This window comes from Coenobita brevimanus, chromosome 57, assembly GCF_032717465.1.
Source record: "Coenobita brevimanus isolate Jiangsu-jjx chromosome 57, ASM3271746v2, whole genome shotgun sequence".
Taxonomy (NCBI): Eukaryota; Metazoa; Arthropoda; class Malacostraca; order Decapoda; family Coenobitidae; genus Coenobita; species Coenobita brevimanus.
In genome coordinates, this window is record NC_137010.1 from 30,962,132 (window position 1) to 30,978,472 (window position 16,341).

At 41.7% G+C, this 16,341-nt stretch overlaps 1 protein-coding gene across 1 annotated transcript in view; it reads right to left on the reverse strand.

Moving 5' to 3' along the window:
- Positions 1 to 11,297: 11,297 nt before the first annotated feature.
- The window catches only part of mge (translocase of outer mitochondrial membrane 22 homolog mge), a 46,254-nt gene continuing 41,210 nt past the window's right edge, over positions 11,298 to 16,341 (reverse strand). The window contains exon 4 of the mRNA XM_080274250.1: positions 11,298 to 12,354. Coding sequence (XP_080130376.1) covers positions 12,277 to 12,354 — 78 coding nt within the window. The 3' untranslated portion in view covers positions 11,298 to 12,276. The remainder of the gene's footprint in view (positions 12,355 to 16,341) is intronic.

The following is a 16,341-nucleotide window of genomic DNA, read 5'->3' on the forward strand; positions in this document are numbered from 1 at the left end:
CTTGTAATATCTGTGTGTGTTGATATGGTTGTATTTTGCCCCCGACATCATTACTGTGCTTGTGGACACTTTATACTTGTAATAACAACTCTGTCACCCTGTCCATTCTGTATCCAGTGTATCTTTGATCTTGTATTGTAAGGAGTTCGAATTAAGACAATAGATGTATTAAGGTATACTGCCGAGTTTTTATGCCCTGTTCCTTTGTGAGTGCTTTACTTCCGGTCTAGAAAGAGGACCCCGCTCAGTCGCGGGCGTTTTTAGGACGAGAGGTCGGCCTAAAAACACCCAGCATAACAAAACTTATTATAACATATTATAAGTGCTGTGTAGAACTTCTGTTAAAACTGCCAGCAAGAAAGTTTAATACCTTCTTAAGTACCCTACTCATGGTGACTTGGACTAACATAATCATTCATTTAGTGTAGATTACTGATAAATCTAACTACAATGAAATTTTGACCCAGCATCAAGTACTGCTAGAATTGACCAAACCATGCCAGATTTTGACCTAATTAACATAGAATGGCAAGCGCTTGGCCTTACTCGACCAAACAAGGTTTTGATTTTAAGTTGTTGTTGTTGAGTAACCCTGATCTGTCTGGCCACGCAGACTCATCAACTGCAAGCAAACACCTGCCTCTACAAGGCCATCCCATACAGTGAAACGATGTTCCCTTGCGCAGACAATGCCACACCACAGCAAGGTGTTGGAAAGAGTGGGAGATTTGGCTCCTGGATGGATGCCACGTTTGTGTCTCTCAACCCAGTTAACAGGGGCACCATAGTAGGATCCACATCACTGCTATTTGGTTGTATGGTTACCAGCATTATTATGGGTGTCCTGGGTTATAGGAAACCAAAAGGCTTGTCATATAATATAAAGCCACCATAAGAGGAAGAAAGATTAATAAAAAGTGACAGAAAAGATGTGAGAAATGGGCGGATACAAAAAAGAATGACAAAAGTGAAGGAAGAAGTTGGCAGCACTACACGAAGTGAGTTGGTGATGGTCGCCACCACTTACCACCTTACCTTAAGTATTTACTGTAAGTACTGGTCAATAGACACCTATCTATCTGTTGCCAGACATCTTAATCCTGTAAGGGGTGGCCACAAACAGGTCACCTCCATGTCACGCGATCCCCCGCCATTTTACTGCCATGCTCTCAGCTCACCCCCTCCCCCCTCTATCATATACCTCTCCACCTCACTCACATACATTCTCATCAGTCTCTCACTCTCCATCCTTTCCACATGGCCAAACCACCTCAGTGTATTTCTCCAAATCATATTAACCCAATTGCTCTTCCACTTTTATATTTTGCATTTTTTCCATCCTCTTGCAACCATTCTACCCTCCTTGTATGGACTATACTTCTTCCTGTCCTTCCATCCTTCTACTCCTCCATTGCATTTGAACCTTGACTTTTACCACCACCATATGGTGGCCAGAAAGTCCACTCCCCCAACCTATACCTATTAAAAGGAAATGAGACCATATACCAAGGTGATGAATTTGAATCTCCCTCTGCTCAGTGGGAGAATATGTTGTCTGACATGTCAGGATGGTTGTACCATTCATGAACCAGGCACTGCCTGAAACTGTTGATGATGAAGCTGTTGAGTTCCTGTAGACAGTTTGCTTTAATCTTCAGTTCCTCCTGTAGGGAAGAATCTGATTCTTGGTCCTTGTGAACTCTGGATATCATATCCATATTGGTGACCTCAAGTACTGTTTGACCAAATTGGCCTGAATATTGACCTGCTGCCACTGTGACAATGGTTGATGACTTGCACTTGATCAGTATTCTGTGTGATTTTGTGTAGCTGGATAATGCCTACCCTTTGTCTTCTCAACAGGAGGGTGGGAAAGCCAAGTGCTAGTAGTGTGAAAGAGTAAGGTAAATGCGTGATTTCTGGGACCAACTTGGTTGCTTGACACTGAACACTATCAGTTGTGTCTTAGTCCTTTTTGGCTTTGGGAGACCAGATGACTGATGTGTATGCAAGATGTAGATGAACAAGGCTTTTTTATATGTGCAAAATATGCATTTGTTCATATACCTGAAGGTGTGCTTGACTGCACCTAGTGCCCTTTTGGCTTTATTGACTTGGTTGTAAGCAACGTTGGGTCTGGTTAGTACTTGGATGGGTGACCGCCTGGGAACACCAGATGCTGTTGGCATCCCTATGTGTCAAGTGGGGTTGGTGGAGGATTAGTGCCCCTCCCTGTAAAACAATTAACTCTAAGCCCTTGGCCACCCCGTTTGGGATACATGGCGTCTGGCAATGATGATGATGATGACTTGGTTGTTGACATGGTTAGAAAATCTCTTAGGTGGTGGTATTAATAGCATGAAGTATGCCATCAAGTTTCTTCACTGTTTTTATTTAAGGTATGGGTTGTTTTTCCAAGGTGCATGACTTTACACTTGTCTGGTTGTAATTTCAGTTGCATCTTGGTTGTTCATTCATGTAAGGAGTTTAAATCAGCGTGAAGGCATGTACTGTGATTCTTATTATCAGTCTAGTGTTGTTGGGTAAATTTTTGTATCATTGGCAGTGACACAGAATTGGATATCTTGTCTGGTACTGGAATATCACTGATAAAGATAGTGAAAAACAGGGGTCCAAGTAGCTACTTATCTTTGTACGACCCCTCTAGTTAATAGTAGCCATTCTGAAGCATTTTGCTTTATATTACATGCTGGCATCACTGAGTCAGGAAGAAGTGGATTCATTCAAGAAAATTGTCCTTGAAGCCAAATGACTGTGTTTCGTAGAGGTCTCACATGTGGTGCAGTGTCTTAGGCTTTATCATCATATCAATATCATCCAGACCTCCTTTCCCACCCTAGGGCAGAGTGAGAAGTGGCGATGTCCAGACAGCCCAAATTTTCCCAGTCCAATGGGACACTCTTCCATTCACTCATCATTTAAGCCCCCGGAATCCTGGCTGTATCTGATATGCCAAAACTCTTTCACCACATTCTTTAGCTTCACATAAACGCATCCGATAGAGTCAATCCAAACGCTGTCACATTAAAAAGGGGTGCCAAATCCCTGATCATACACTTCTTCTCACAACATTCATCCAACCAGCTCAGTCTCTTGTCAGTCCCCTAGCCTTACTGACTTGCATACCTCTCTTCCTCACACACTCATGCACTATATCCCTTCACCTTCTCGTTGGTCAACCTCACCTCCTCCCTCCTTCACATTCACTCAGATATACCTTTTTCACCACACTATTCTCATCCATTCTCACCACATGACCATACCATCTCAGTACACTCTCTTCGATTCTGGTGTCCACAGACTTCCTTACTCCGCATCTTTCATGAATCACATTACAGGGTATTTCATATCCTATCCACTGTCTGTACTCCACATACATTCCTCAGCAGTTCCATCTCCACTGCTGTCACTCTTGACTTTTCAATTTTATGCCACACCATAGTCTCACACCCATAAGTTAAAGTTGGCACTAACGCTTCATCATGTAAACCTTGTGTAGCTGCAACACTCGAGCCTGTTTCTTATCGAGGCCTTCATAGCAACAGCTACTTTCCTTCCATGTATCACTTTACTTTCCACTTCTTTTGCACATTTTCCTCTCTTTTCTATCACTCTACCAAGGTATTTGAACTCTCACCAATTCCAATCTCTCTCTATTCACTGTAACATCATACTGGGAGTCATCTCTCTCGACGACCATCACTTTACTCTTTTCTGCATTTACTCTCAAGGCACGATGCTCACAGACATCAGCAAAACTCAGCACTAATCTACCAAGTTCTTGTCCGGTAATTGTAAGTAGCACTGCATTATGAGCATACAACAAATTTGAGATATTCCATCCATCGCCATTCATTACCAACGCCATCCCTCTCTCAGTTATTCGTGTGTTTACTTCTCTTATCACTCCATCCATATATATTGTATATTGAACAACCATGGGGACATCACACAGCCTTGTTGCATGCCCACACTGATCATCAACCATTCACTTAGATGCCCAATTACCCTAACACATGCCACACTACGATCATAAAAACTCTTGACGGCACCAAGCAGCTTACCATCTACACCGTACATATGCAAAACCTTCCACAAGCCTTCTCTGTCTACTTTGTCATATGCTTTTTCCAGATCTGTGAATGCCATGAACACCTTATTGTCCTTCTCACAGTCCTTTTCCATTATCCGTCTCACTGCAAATGTTTGATCCACACATTCTCTGCCACTCCTACAGCCACCCTGCTCATTTCTCACTAGGACTTCTGATATCTCTCCTACTTTCTCAATAATAGTTCTTCCATATACCCTCCCTACAACACTCAATAAATTTATGCCATGATGATTCTTGCAATCACTTCGCTCACCTTATTTTTGTGCAGAGGTATAATCACAGCCATTTTCCATTCTGTTTTCACAGGTTCACTCATCCATGCCTCCTTACATACCGTATCTCCAGCAAGCACTTCATTGCACTCTCTCCACTGCACTTAAACATCTCTGCATGCACTTCATCAACCCCAGCTGCTTTCCCATTTGTCAGTTGCTTCACAGTGTTCTTCACCTGTGCGAGTGTCACGTTTTCTGGCACTGCATTCCTTCTCTGTACACCCCCAAAACCAATCATGTTTACAGCGGCTCTTCTCTCTGCTCCCATTCAATAGGCTTTCAAAATATTCTTTCCATATGGTCCTTACTTCATCCTTCACACTTTCACATTTCTTTCTGCTGTCGCTTCTACATTTCCGCACCTCTTGTCAGGATAACTTTGTATTTTCAGAGTAATTTGCATTCATTTTCTTCCTAGATCATTATTTACCCTCTTCTTTTTCTTCTCCACTAGTCTCTTTACGTGCATCTTGCTTTCAGTCTATTCAGTTATTTCAGTTGAACCACTGTACTGTAACCACCCTAGCCACTTCCTATTTTCCTCCATTGCTCTCTTAACTTCCTCATCCCACCATGCTGTACCTTTCTTCTTTGGTGTTACTCTTGCCACACCACACACTGCTTTAGCATTCCTAACTAAGTCTCCCATATGCATTCCACAGGCTGTCCAGATCCATTTAATTCCAATTCACTGCTTCCAACTACTCCCCTACTTTGGTCCTGTATTCATCTGCCATTTCTTTGATCCTCAGCTTCTCGACTTTCAGTCTTTCTCCCTGACTGCTCATGTCTCTCCTGGTCCACCTCACTCCTCTCAGCTTGATCTTGCACACCACAATCATAAGTTCTGACAAACCTCCACATCGTCCTCTCACAGCCCTCGTATTAGCAACCATTCCCAACATCGACCTCTCTGCAAGCACGTAGTCAGTCAGGCTCCTTTCAACACCATCGCTGTTTCCTCTATACCATGTATATTTATGTGCATCTTTGTGTTTGAAATATGAGTTGCAAATGCACAACCTCCTTTCCTGAGACATATGCTTCAGTCGCTTCCCATTATAATTTTTTTCGGGTACTCCAATACAACCCATTATGTCATCCTCAGGAGCAGTGCCTACTCTTCCATTCGTATCGCCCATTATGATCACTTTATAGCTCCTAGGCATTTCTCCCACTGCTTCACCCAGCTCACCTCAAAACCAAAATATATGTCGACTGGAAAGTATGACTGAATGCCTTTGTCCATATGTCAAGTGCCTCTGATAGGTTTGTGATATTGTAGTTGATTTACCCTTGGCAAAACCATGCTGCTGCTTACAATGAAGTATGTTGTTTTTTTTATATGGAGCTAGTCATTTAATTTTCCTAAAATAGTCCTCTCAGACTGTAAATGACAGATGTTAGGGATATGGGACAATAGTTTGCAGGGTCAGATTTATCTCCTTTCTTAATGGGGGTGTGATGTTGGCCATTCTCCACTGTTCTGGTAATTTTTTATTACTGATACTAGGGGCACTCACCATCCTCTCATTCAGTGTAGTGCTGAACTCGGGTGCCTGCCCTTTCCTCTCCTTCCTTCCTCTTCTGTCTTTCTGGGGGACGCGGTAGCACAGCAGTAGCGTGCTGAGCTTGTGATTGGGAGGTCGCAAGTTCGAGTCTCGCCCGGGCTACCGTTGCCGGGAGGGGTAGTGCCCTCCTGTAACCCCAGCAGGGCTATATGGCCTTAGTTGCCTAGCTCAGGGAATTCATTTCTCCATTTTTTATTCTGTCTTTCTTTACTTCATTCTTTCCTCATCTTTCTGCCTACAGATGACTAAGCTCCCTCTTTTGTCTTTCCTTCATTCTTTCCCATTCCTTCTGCCTGTGTGTAACTACACTGAGTGACAAACCAAATGGTACAGGAATCCATTTACTTCACTGGATGGTAACCAAATAAGCAAATTATGGCGCCTGGTGGTTTAGTGGGTAATTGCGGTGCTCCAATCGGATTGAGCCGGTGAAGGTTTATATCCAAGAGATGGTTGGGGTTATTGTTCACATAATGCCACTTAGGGATGAGTGAGGCCGGTGAATATCATCTTAAATGTCAGGACCAATTGCCTAGCCCTGGGCTCCTACGCTCCTTGTGGGGCAACGTAGGATTGGATGATGGATGGATGGATACTAGACTTGAATATTGTTGATGGGCTGGCTCTTTCATTTACAAGTTTCTTTAGTATTTGCAGATGCATTTGGTCAGAGCCTGGAGATATGTTTGTCCTTAGTGCCTTAAGCATATCTCTAAATTCTTGTTATTCCTTCCAGTGAAAAAAGTTGATCCGTTACTAGTGTCTTCGGTAAAAACCTTAGAATACTGTTAGTGTCTTCCTTGGTAACTGTCATCTGGTTTAGTATTTCAGCCTTTTCCTTGTCCTTGCTTTACAATGTTCACTTAGGTCTTCCTCTGGCCATTTACATACATCCAGAAAGCCATGGTATTTGACCTGGATTCATTGGTCATATTTTTTTATGCTTTCCATGTTGAGTGAGTTGCAGAGTTTCTGGTTTCTTGTGGGTCATCGAATCTTATCCATCTTTAGTGTTCAGGTATCTGATCCACACGTGATGTTTGTTCCTTGTTGCATGTAATGCAGTTTTGTTCATCCACAATGGTTTCACTCTGTTTTTGCAAAGATCTAATGTTTTTGTTAGAACACATAATTCTGCTGCATTTGAGATATCAGTTAACTGATTGTATGCTTCCAGAGTATTCATTGCTTCAAACTTTTCACCCAGTCTTGTTTCATTTTGCATTTCTTATTGTTGTAGTGTGCCTTATCATATTTTTTTATCTTCTTGACTGCCATTGGTCGTTCAGTGCCAAAAATAAAGTTAAGTGCAAGACCAGTGGGGTCACTCGCACCAAGTGGGTCTTTGTAAGACTGCTGTTGTATCATTTAAGTTTCAGTAGTGAATATCAGATCCTCCACTATTAAGGACTGACTGAGTCTTTATCTTGAGGGCTGAGTGACATGCTGAAGCAGAAATGAGTCTCTGGTACACCCTGAAAACATATTTTCAGGGTTGGTATTTGCTGATGTGTCTTGTGTTTGTGGTGATGAGGCCCATCATATACAAGGATGGTTAACCCCTTAACCGCGGGGCGTCACTTTCGTGACGCTTGGGAGCAAGGGATCATACCGTGGGGTGTCGCTTTTGTGATTCTGTGTCCAACACTAGTCAGCACTCCTAATCTCATCTGTACTCCCATCCATTGTTGACAATTTAGCCATTTTTCCCCATTCTTGACTCCCCTCCCTACCCCCCCTCCATTGCCCTATCCTCTTGCCTGCCTGGCCGTGCTACGCTAAGTAAATCTTCCCTGGAATTTTTCACTGATTTCATCCATTGAAATAAGCCCTATGCCCTATTCTTATACCAAAAAATATATACAAGAAAGAAATAAGGTAAGTGAGAGTGCCATACACCTGGAATTGGCTAATTATCACCTGACAACACCTCACGTGCACTCGTTCGCTAATTTTCGCTGTTTATTTCCCCTTGAAATATGCTGTATAATCTATTTTCATAATAAATATACATATAAGGAGGGAAGGGAGAAGCCTAAGTGATATTTACATTCACCTAGAAGTACCTAATTTATAATGTATTGTCTAGATTTCCTGCCAATCATTTCACTGCTATATATTAGCTGCTGTCAAGAGGCTAACGTTGGCAGTAATGCATTGCCCTAGGTAGGCCACCACCCCGGCCCACCCTTATCAGTTTACTCTCATCTTCCAATGTGGAGGTACGTCTGTTTGCTCTTGCTAACTTCAGGGACTTTTCACCCCCATGCAAAGGGCCCTGTGACCTTTACCCCCTACTAAACCTCGTGTGGAAAGAGGTAAAGGGCTGACAATTGATAAAAGAGTGACTACGATCTTTCTATTGAGTATAACAGTGCAAGTGGAATTGTAATACAAATAATGTGTTAATAATGTGTAAACAGCAAGTGAAAGTAATGAACGTAAATATATGTGATCAGTGGAAAATAGTTTTATAAGTTACTTCAAGTGACAGTGCATAACACAGTGTAAATAAAATAGAAATATAAATAACGTAAATAAAATAGAGAACGTATAGAAATGTAAATGAGTAGTATTATAAGAATACGAGTATATACCCTACGAGTAATGAAAGTGAAAGTTTCACTCTAGTATGTCTGAATACTATGAGTTATGAGAGTGAAGGTGAAAGTGACATTCACTCTCAATGCTAGCATACAGGACGAGAAAGTGAATGCTACGTATTTTACTGAAAGAAATTGAATCCCTACAGTGACAATAAACTAATACAGTACTGCTGAAGGAAACTTATGGATAAAGACTGTAGATATATATAAGTGTTATATAGTAATAGAAATATAAAGTGTGAGGGGTTTTATGAATAATAAATGACAGAATACCAACGGCGAACTAGCGCAAGTGGGAAGGTCATACGCGCTCGTAATTTTCATTGCTTTCACAGTGGTTTTTATTTGGAGTATGGATCCCAAACTACTTGATAATCATAGGGTAGTGTTTATAATGTTAATATCTGGCTGTGGTAATCATATTACGGGTTGTCGGGAAGTGTAAAGTGGAGACTTCGTTACCCAACTTCAGAGGTCTCCACAAGTCCTGTGGTAATCGACGAAGGGTCAACAAACATCCCAGGAGAAAGCTGAAGGTATGTGCCATATGCATATGTAATTTTAATATTCTAGGACTAATAACTGATTTTTGGCAAATATTTTTTGAGAGTCTGTCGGAGCCCGAATAACCCCGCTGGAGACGCAAAACATTGGGAAACATGCCCGCGGTGTAAGGGTTAAGCAAATGAACTGTGTATATATTACACACATACACAAAGAAAATGACTCAGTCACAACTTCTACACCTTTGGCACTGCAAAAATAAGCAACTCTTGTACCGTATGTACTGTACATGCATGCAGTCAAACTTTTACCCCTCCTTCCATCAAAATCCATAATAATCTCACACATATGCTTAGGCTGCAGAGGACTCTAGCTAGTAGAATGCTAAACAACAGCTACACCTTTAGTACTAATAAAATAAGCAACTCCTGTACATGCATGCAGTCTAACCATTACCTCTCCTTCCATCACAAGCCATAATAGTCTCACACATATGCTTAGGCTGCAGAGGATTCATTAACTAGTAGAATGCTAACATCATTGTTAATATGGTAACCCTATTTTTCATCAGTGAATGAGATGGGTATTGCTAACACTTCTGTCAGAGAACCTCTGACAGTCAGCCACCCCTATGGCCTTGAGGTAGTGGGCCTGAAATGCAGGAATATTGGAACCATGTTTATTACTGGACAGAATGGTGTGACCCATAGATAGCTTGTATAGAAGTGCCTCTTGAAATGACCATCAAATTACAGTTATTCTTACATTTATAAAAATGGTAAGTCAGTCCCACATCACTCACTGTGGGACATAAGACTAAGTTGCCTAATCCAGAATTTCTAAAGGCAGGAGACTGACCTACACTCAAGTAGTATTTTAAATGACAGAGAAATCTCCAGTCACCAATGGATGTTTCTTTATCATGCTAAATGCTGGCAATGGCATAGGTCTGTCTTCTGCGCATGAATATCCTTATTAAATTGTATTATAGTACTTTGAACGCATTTCATGAAAGCCATACCTATATTACGCAACTGCTTTCATAACACCTAAATTATAAGTCATGCATCAAGTCAAGCTTAAACTAATTGGTTTAGTGGGCAATTAACACACTGCAATCTGATTGAGGCGGTCAGGATTATATTCAGGGGGTGGTTGGGGTTTATTGCTCATGTAAAGCCACTCAGGGATGAGTGAGGCTGGTCACTCTCATCTTAAATGTCAGGACCACCTTGCCTAGCCCGGGACTTCTATGCTTCTCGTGGGGCAGCACTGGATTAGATGATGATAGGAAAAAATAAATAATGAAAAACTGATATGGAGGGCCCAGAATGCTGTGTTAGTAAGAGGTGTACTGTACTTTTTTTTTTTTTTTTTCCCATTTATTTACAGCCACTTGTGAACCCTAGAGAATAATGTTTTCTAGTATTCTTAATATCTGGCATTATATTGTACCAACAGCTAATAATTTCAGCCTAGTATCCTTGATACCAGGTTTTTTACCTCTGCCAAGGAGGTTATATATTCACCTATGTTTGTTTGTCTGTCTGTCTGTTTGTTCAGACGATATCTCCAAAAGTTTTCAATGAAATTTTATGGAAGGGTGGGCCATAGGCCTTAGAAGAAGTGATTCAATTTTGGGCCAGATTCAGAGTATCCTGCACAATATCTCCAAAAGTTCTCAATGAATTTCAGTGAAATTTTGTGGAAGACTGGGCCATGGGTCAAGAAAGAATTGATTAAATTTTGGGTTGGATCCAGCTCCAGATCCCATCTCCACAGATCCAGCTCTGGATCCTTTTTAATGGCAATGGCATTGGCGGAGGTGTGCGCTTTCCAAGTGCTTTTTAGTACTGTACCTACAACTAATTATAATTTCAGTTGATTATGGCTGTACATAGCAATCCGTCATTACTGTAGTGCATGGTTGATGAGTTGTCACAACTCCTTCACTACAGTGCTGATTTTTGCATTATTGTATATTACTGCTACCTTCAGACAACTTTTTAAAACCAGAAAGAGTTAATGAAGGCTATATTGAACCCCTCCTGTTAAAAAAAAATCTTCCATAGTCCAAATAAAATTACCCAGGTTTGCAAGATTAATTTTAACAGATGTCAGTGTACTGAATAGGGTTAATACACGAGCTATAAATTATAAATAACTGGTAATTAAAATCTGGTTGCCACACAGTGAATAACAGGTCATTAATTGTCATTTTATTAGGCATAGCATATAATTTGCAAACACAATTTTAGTGTTCAACAACACAGCTGATTCCTCAAGAAGCTGTACAAAAAATAACACAATATTTCATAAGATCCTGGCAGTTTGCATATTGTCACCACTACAAATAATCATACAATCATTGAGCAAACCAAATAACTTTCATACGATATTTCAATAACTTAGATATGATGTAACTACATGTATATACATACAATCTGTTTTCCTGCTCATCACTCCCTCATTGTGATAACGTAAGTCAAGGTACAGTAATTTACAAGCTTTGAAATGCATGAAACTATGAAAGTAAACTGTACTGTACATTATGCTAATATTACTGCTCTCTGTTATCTCCTAATAGCCAAAGACAGGAGTCATACATCTCCCAGCACTGCTTATATACAGTTATGGTCAACAATCCCTCATGACTAAACCTGGCTAGAAAATTCACTACAGTACACCATCAGTGTTTCACACACACAGTTACTTCTCATTCACATCACTGCTGATTAACAAAATGAAATTTCACTCCAGTTGCTCAATATATCCATGTGGAAAAAAAAAAACTACTGAAGTCACTTCTCAGACAGATCAAGCCTGACAGTATACCATTCAAGAGTCTAGGATGACTGGGATGACTACCAACGCAGTGGTACTGATTTGATATTAGCTTTGACTGAACCTTTTTAACTCTGACATCCGGAACACCAGACAAAAGTCTGGCACTGTGTCCAAAACAAAAATATACAGTACTGGTAACTCATTCATTCTGCTTCACACAATCACATTTAACAGCTCAAATCTTTTCCTTTCTCTACATACTCTTGGGGGATGAAGATGGTCAATATTAATCTTGGTTAGCTTATTAGTACACTTATGTTATGGCTACCAGTGTGGAAGGATACTGGATGAGTCTGGGAAGTGGGTGTGATGGGAAGAGGTGGGGTGGAGTAGCTGAGTTATCGTGTTGGTGGAGGAGGCATGAGACCAGGGCTGGAGGGGGGACCAGACATGGCTGAACCAGGACCCAACACCAACTGAAAAAGGAAAATGAAAATGTTGATCATTTAAAACCTAATATTATTTTATCATCATCATCATCCAGACTTCCTTTCCCACCCAAGGGCAGGGTGAGGAGTAGCAATGTCCAGACAGCACAAATTTGCCCAATCCAAATAGGCCACACCTCCATTCACTCATCATTCAAGTCCCCCGAATCCTGGCTCTACCGGATATACCAAAACACATTCACCACATTCTGCAGCTTCACACAAACGTATCCAGTTAAGTCAATCCGGACGCAGCCATGCTCACAAGGGGTGCCAAAATCCCTGATCATGCATTTCTCCTCACAACATTCATCCAGCCAGCTCGATCTCTTGTCAGTTCCCTAGCCTCACCAACTTCCAAACCTCTCTTCCTCAAACACTCATCCATCATGTCTCTCCACCTTCTCCTTGGCCTACCTTGTCTCCTCCCTCCTTCAAATTCGCTCAGCTAAACCTTTTTCACCACTCTATTGATATCCATTCTTTCCACATGACCATACCATCTCATGACACTCTCTTCAATTCTGGTGTCCACTGACTTCCTCACTCCACACCTTTCACGAATCACACTATTTCATATCCTATCCACCCTCTGTACTCCACATCCATTCCTCAACAGTCCCATCTCCACTGCTCTTACTTTTAACTTTTCATTTTCATGCCACACCATAGTCTCACACCCATAAGTTAGAGTCGGCACTAACACTGCCTCACGTAAGCCTCATGCAGTTGCAACACTCAAGCCTCTGTTTCTTATCAAGGCCTTCATTGCACCAGGTACTTTTCTTCCTTATGTCACTACTTTCAACTTCTTTTGCACATTTTCCTCTCTTTTCTATCACTGTACCCAAGTAATTGAACTCTCTCACCAATTCCAGTCTTTCTCCATTCACTGGGAGTCACCTTCTCTCTCAATAACCATCACTTTACTCTTCTCTACATTTACTCTCAAGGCACGATGCTCACAGACATCGACAAAACTCTGCACCAGCCTACAAAGTTCCTGTCCAGTACTTGCAAGCAGTATTGCATCATCAGCATACAACAAATTTGAGATATTCCACCCATCACCATTCATTACCAACGACATCCCTCTCTCCATTACTCGTGTTTTCACTTCTCTCATCACCCCATCCATATATATATTGAACAACCATGGGGACATCACACAACCTTGTCGCATGCCCACACAGATTGTGAACCATTCACTTAGATGCCCATTAACCCTTACACATGCTTTGCTACCATCATAAAAACTCTTGACAGCACCTAGCAGCTTACCATCTACACCATACATGCGCAAAATTTTCCACAATCCCTCTCTGTCTAGTTTGTCATATGCTTTTTCCAGATCCATGAATGCCATAAACATCTTATGGTCCTTCTCATGAGCCTTCTCTGCTATCTGTCTCTGCAAATTCTTGATCCACACATCCTCTGCCACTTCTAAAGCCACCCTGTTCATCACTCACTGGGACTTCTGATATCTCTCTTATTTTCTCTATAATAATCCTTCCATATACCTCCCCTACCACACTCAATAAACATATGCCACAATAATTCTTGCACTCACTTCGCTCATCTTTATTTTTGTACAGGGGTACAATCACAGCCTTTTTCCACTCTGCAGGCACAGCTTCACTCATCCATGCCTTCTTACGTATCTCCAACAAGCACTTCATTCCACTCTCTCCACTGCACCTAAGTATCTCTGCATACACCTCATCAACCCCAGCTGCTTTCCCATTTTTCAGCCATTTCACAGCGCTCTTCACCAGTGTGAGCGTCACGTCTCCTGGCACTGCATTCCTTCTCTGCACACCCCCAAAACCAATCATGTTTACAGCTGCTCTGCTCTCTCTATTCCCACTCATCAGGCTTTCAAAATATTCTTCCCATTTGGTCCTTACTTCATCTCCATGGGTAAGTAACGTACCTCCTCCATCCTTCACACTATTACATTTCTTTCCGCTTTCACTTCTACATTTCCACAAGTCTTTCCAGAATAACCTCCTATTTTCAGAGTAGTTCGCATTCATTTTTCTTCCAGATCATCATTTACCTCCTTTTTCCTCTTCACTAGTCTCTTTACGCGCTTGTTGCTCTCGATATACTCAGTTCTTATTTCAACTGAACCCCTATCCTGTAACCACTTTAGCCACTTCTTCCACTTTTCCTCCACCGCTGTCTTAACGTCCTCATCCCACCATGCCGTACTCTTCTTTTTTGTTGATACTCTTGCCACATGACACACCTCTTTAGCATTCCTAACTAAGCAATCCCTATATGCATTCCACAGGCTGTCCAGATCCAATTCATTCCAGTTCACTGAATCTAACTCGTCCTCTACTTTGGTCCTGTAATCATCTGCCACTTCTTTGATCCTCATCTTCTCAACTTTCAGTCTTTCACCATGACTGCTCTTCTCTCTCTTGATCCACCTCACTCCTCTCAGCTTGAGAGATAGTGAGGATGGCTTACTCTCTCTCTTCTGTCTTTTTTTCCTTCATTCTTTCCTTTTCCTTCTGCCTATGGGTGACTACAGTGAGTGACAAGCCCGGGGTTAGACAAGTTGGTTCTGACATCGAAGATGAGAGTGACCAGCCTCACTCATCCCTGTGTGGCATTATGTGAGCAATAAATCCCAACCATCCCTTGTATATAAACCTACACAGGCTCAGTCTGATTGGAGAACCTTAATTACCCACTAAACCACCATTCGGTTCCCGCAACGCCCATCTCAACAGTTATTTCAAGAAACGAGGGATGAGGCTATGGCACACCTAATGTCTGACTTGGCTCATATCTCTGACTGGGGTAAAAATAATATGGTTGTCTTTAATGCATCTAAGACTCAGTTCTTACACCTATCAACCCGACAAAATCTTCCACAGGTATACCCACTAATGTTTAATAATATTCAGATTAATCCTGCATCATCCTTGAACATGCTTGGGGTTTCATTTACTCGGGACTTATCTTGGAAAGATCATATTACATCTCTTGTAAAATCTGCTTCCAAGAGATTGGGTGTGCTAAGCCGACTCCGCTCTTTCTTTACCCCTGCACAATTGTTGACTCTATACAGGGGTTTTATCCGCCCCTGTGTGGAGTACAACTCTCATGTGTGGGGAGGCTCCCCACATACAGCTCTTCTCAATAGGGTGGAGTCAAAGGCTTTTCGTCTCATTAACTCTCCTCCTCTAACTGACTCCCTTCAACCTCTGTCTCTTCGCCGCACTGTTGCATCTTTATCTCTTTTCTATCGCTACTTTAATGGTCACTGCTCCTCTGAACTGTCTGCTTGCATTCCTCCACCTCTACGACGGGCGCGTAGCACCCGTCTGGCAGCAAACTCTCATCCCTTTTCTGTCCAACTCTCTAATGCAAGAGTTAACCGTTACTCCCAGTCTTTCATTTATGCAACAGGTCAGCTCTGGAACTGTCTCCCTCTGTCTGTATTTCCTTCTGCCTATGATCTCCAGTCTTTCAAACGTAGTGTGTCCAGGCATCTCAAAATGATCGGATCTTGAATTTGGCTCTCTATTGTATTTTGTTTTTCTCTTGGAGGGAACTGTAATACTGCGGGCTCATGCCTTTGGTTCCTTCTTCCTCGCATTAAAAAAAAAAAAAAAAAAAGGCACCATAATTTGGTTATAAGGTTACCACCCAGCAGTACCGGTTTAAAAAGAAAATCAAAATATTGATCTCCACTATTACCTGAAATTATGTTTTCAATACCAATCCATCCATCCGTCATCCAATCCTATGTTAACCCATGAGGAGCAGAGGAGTCTGGGGTTAGGCAAGTTGGTTCTGACATTTAAGATGAGAGTGACCAGCCTCACTCATCCCTGAGTGGTATTATGTGAGCAATAAACCCCAACCACCCCTTGCATATAAACCTATGCAAGCTCAGTCTGATTGGAGCACCTTAATTACCCACTAAACCACCAGGCACCATAATTTGGTTAT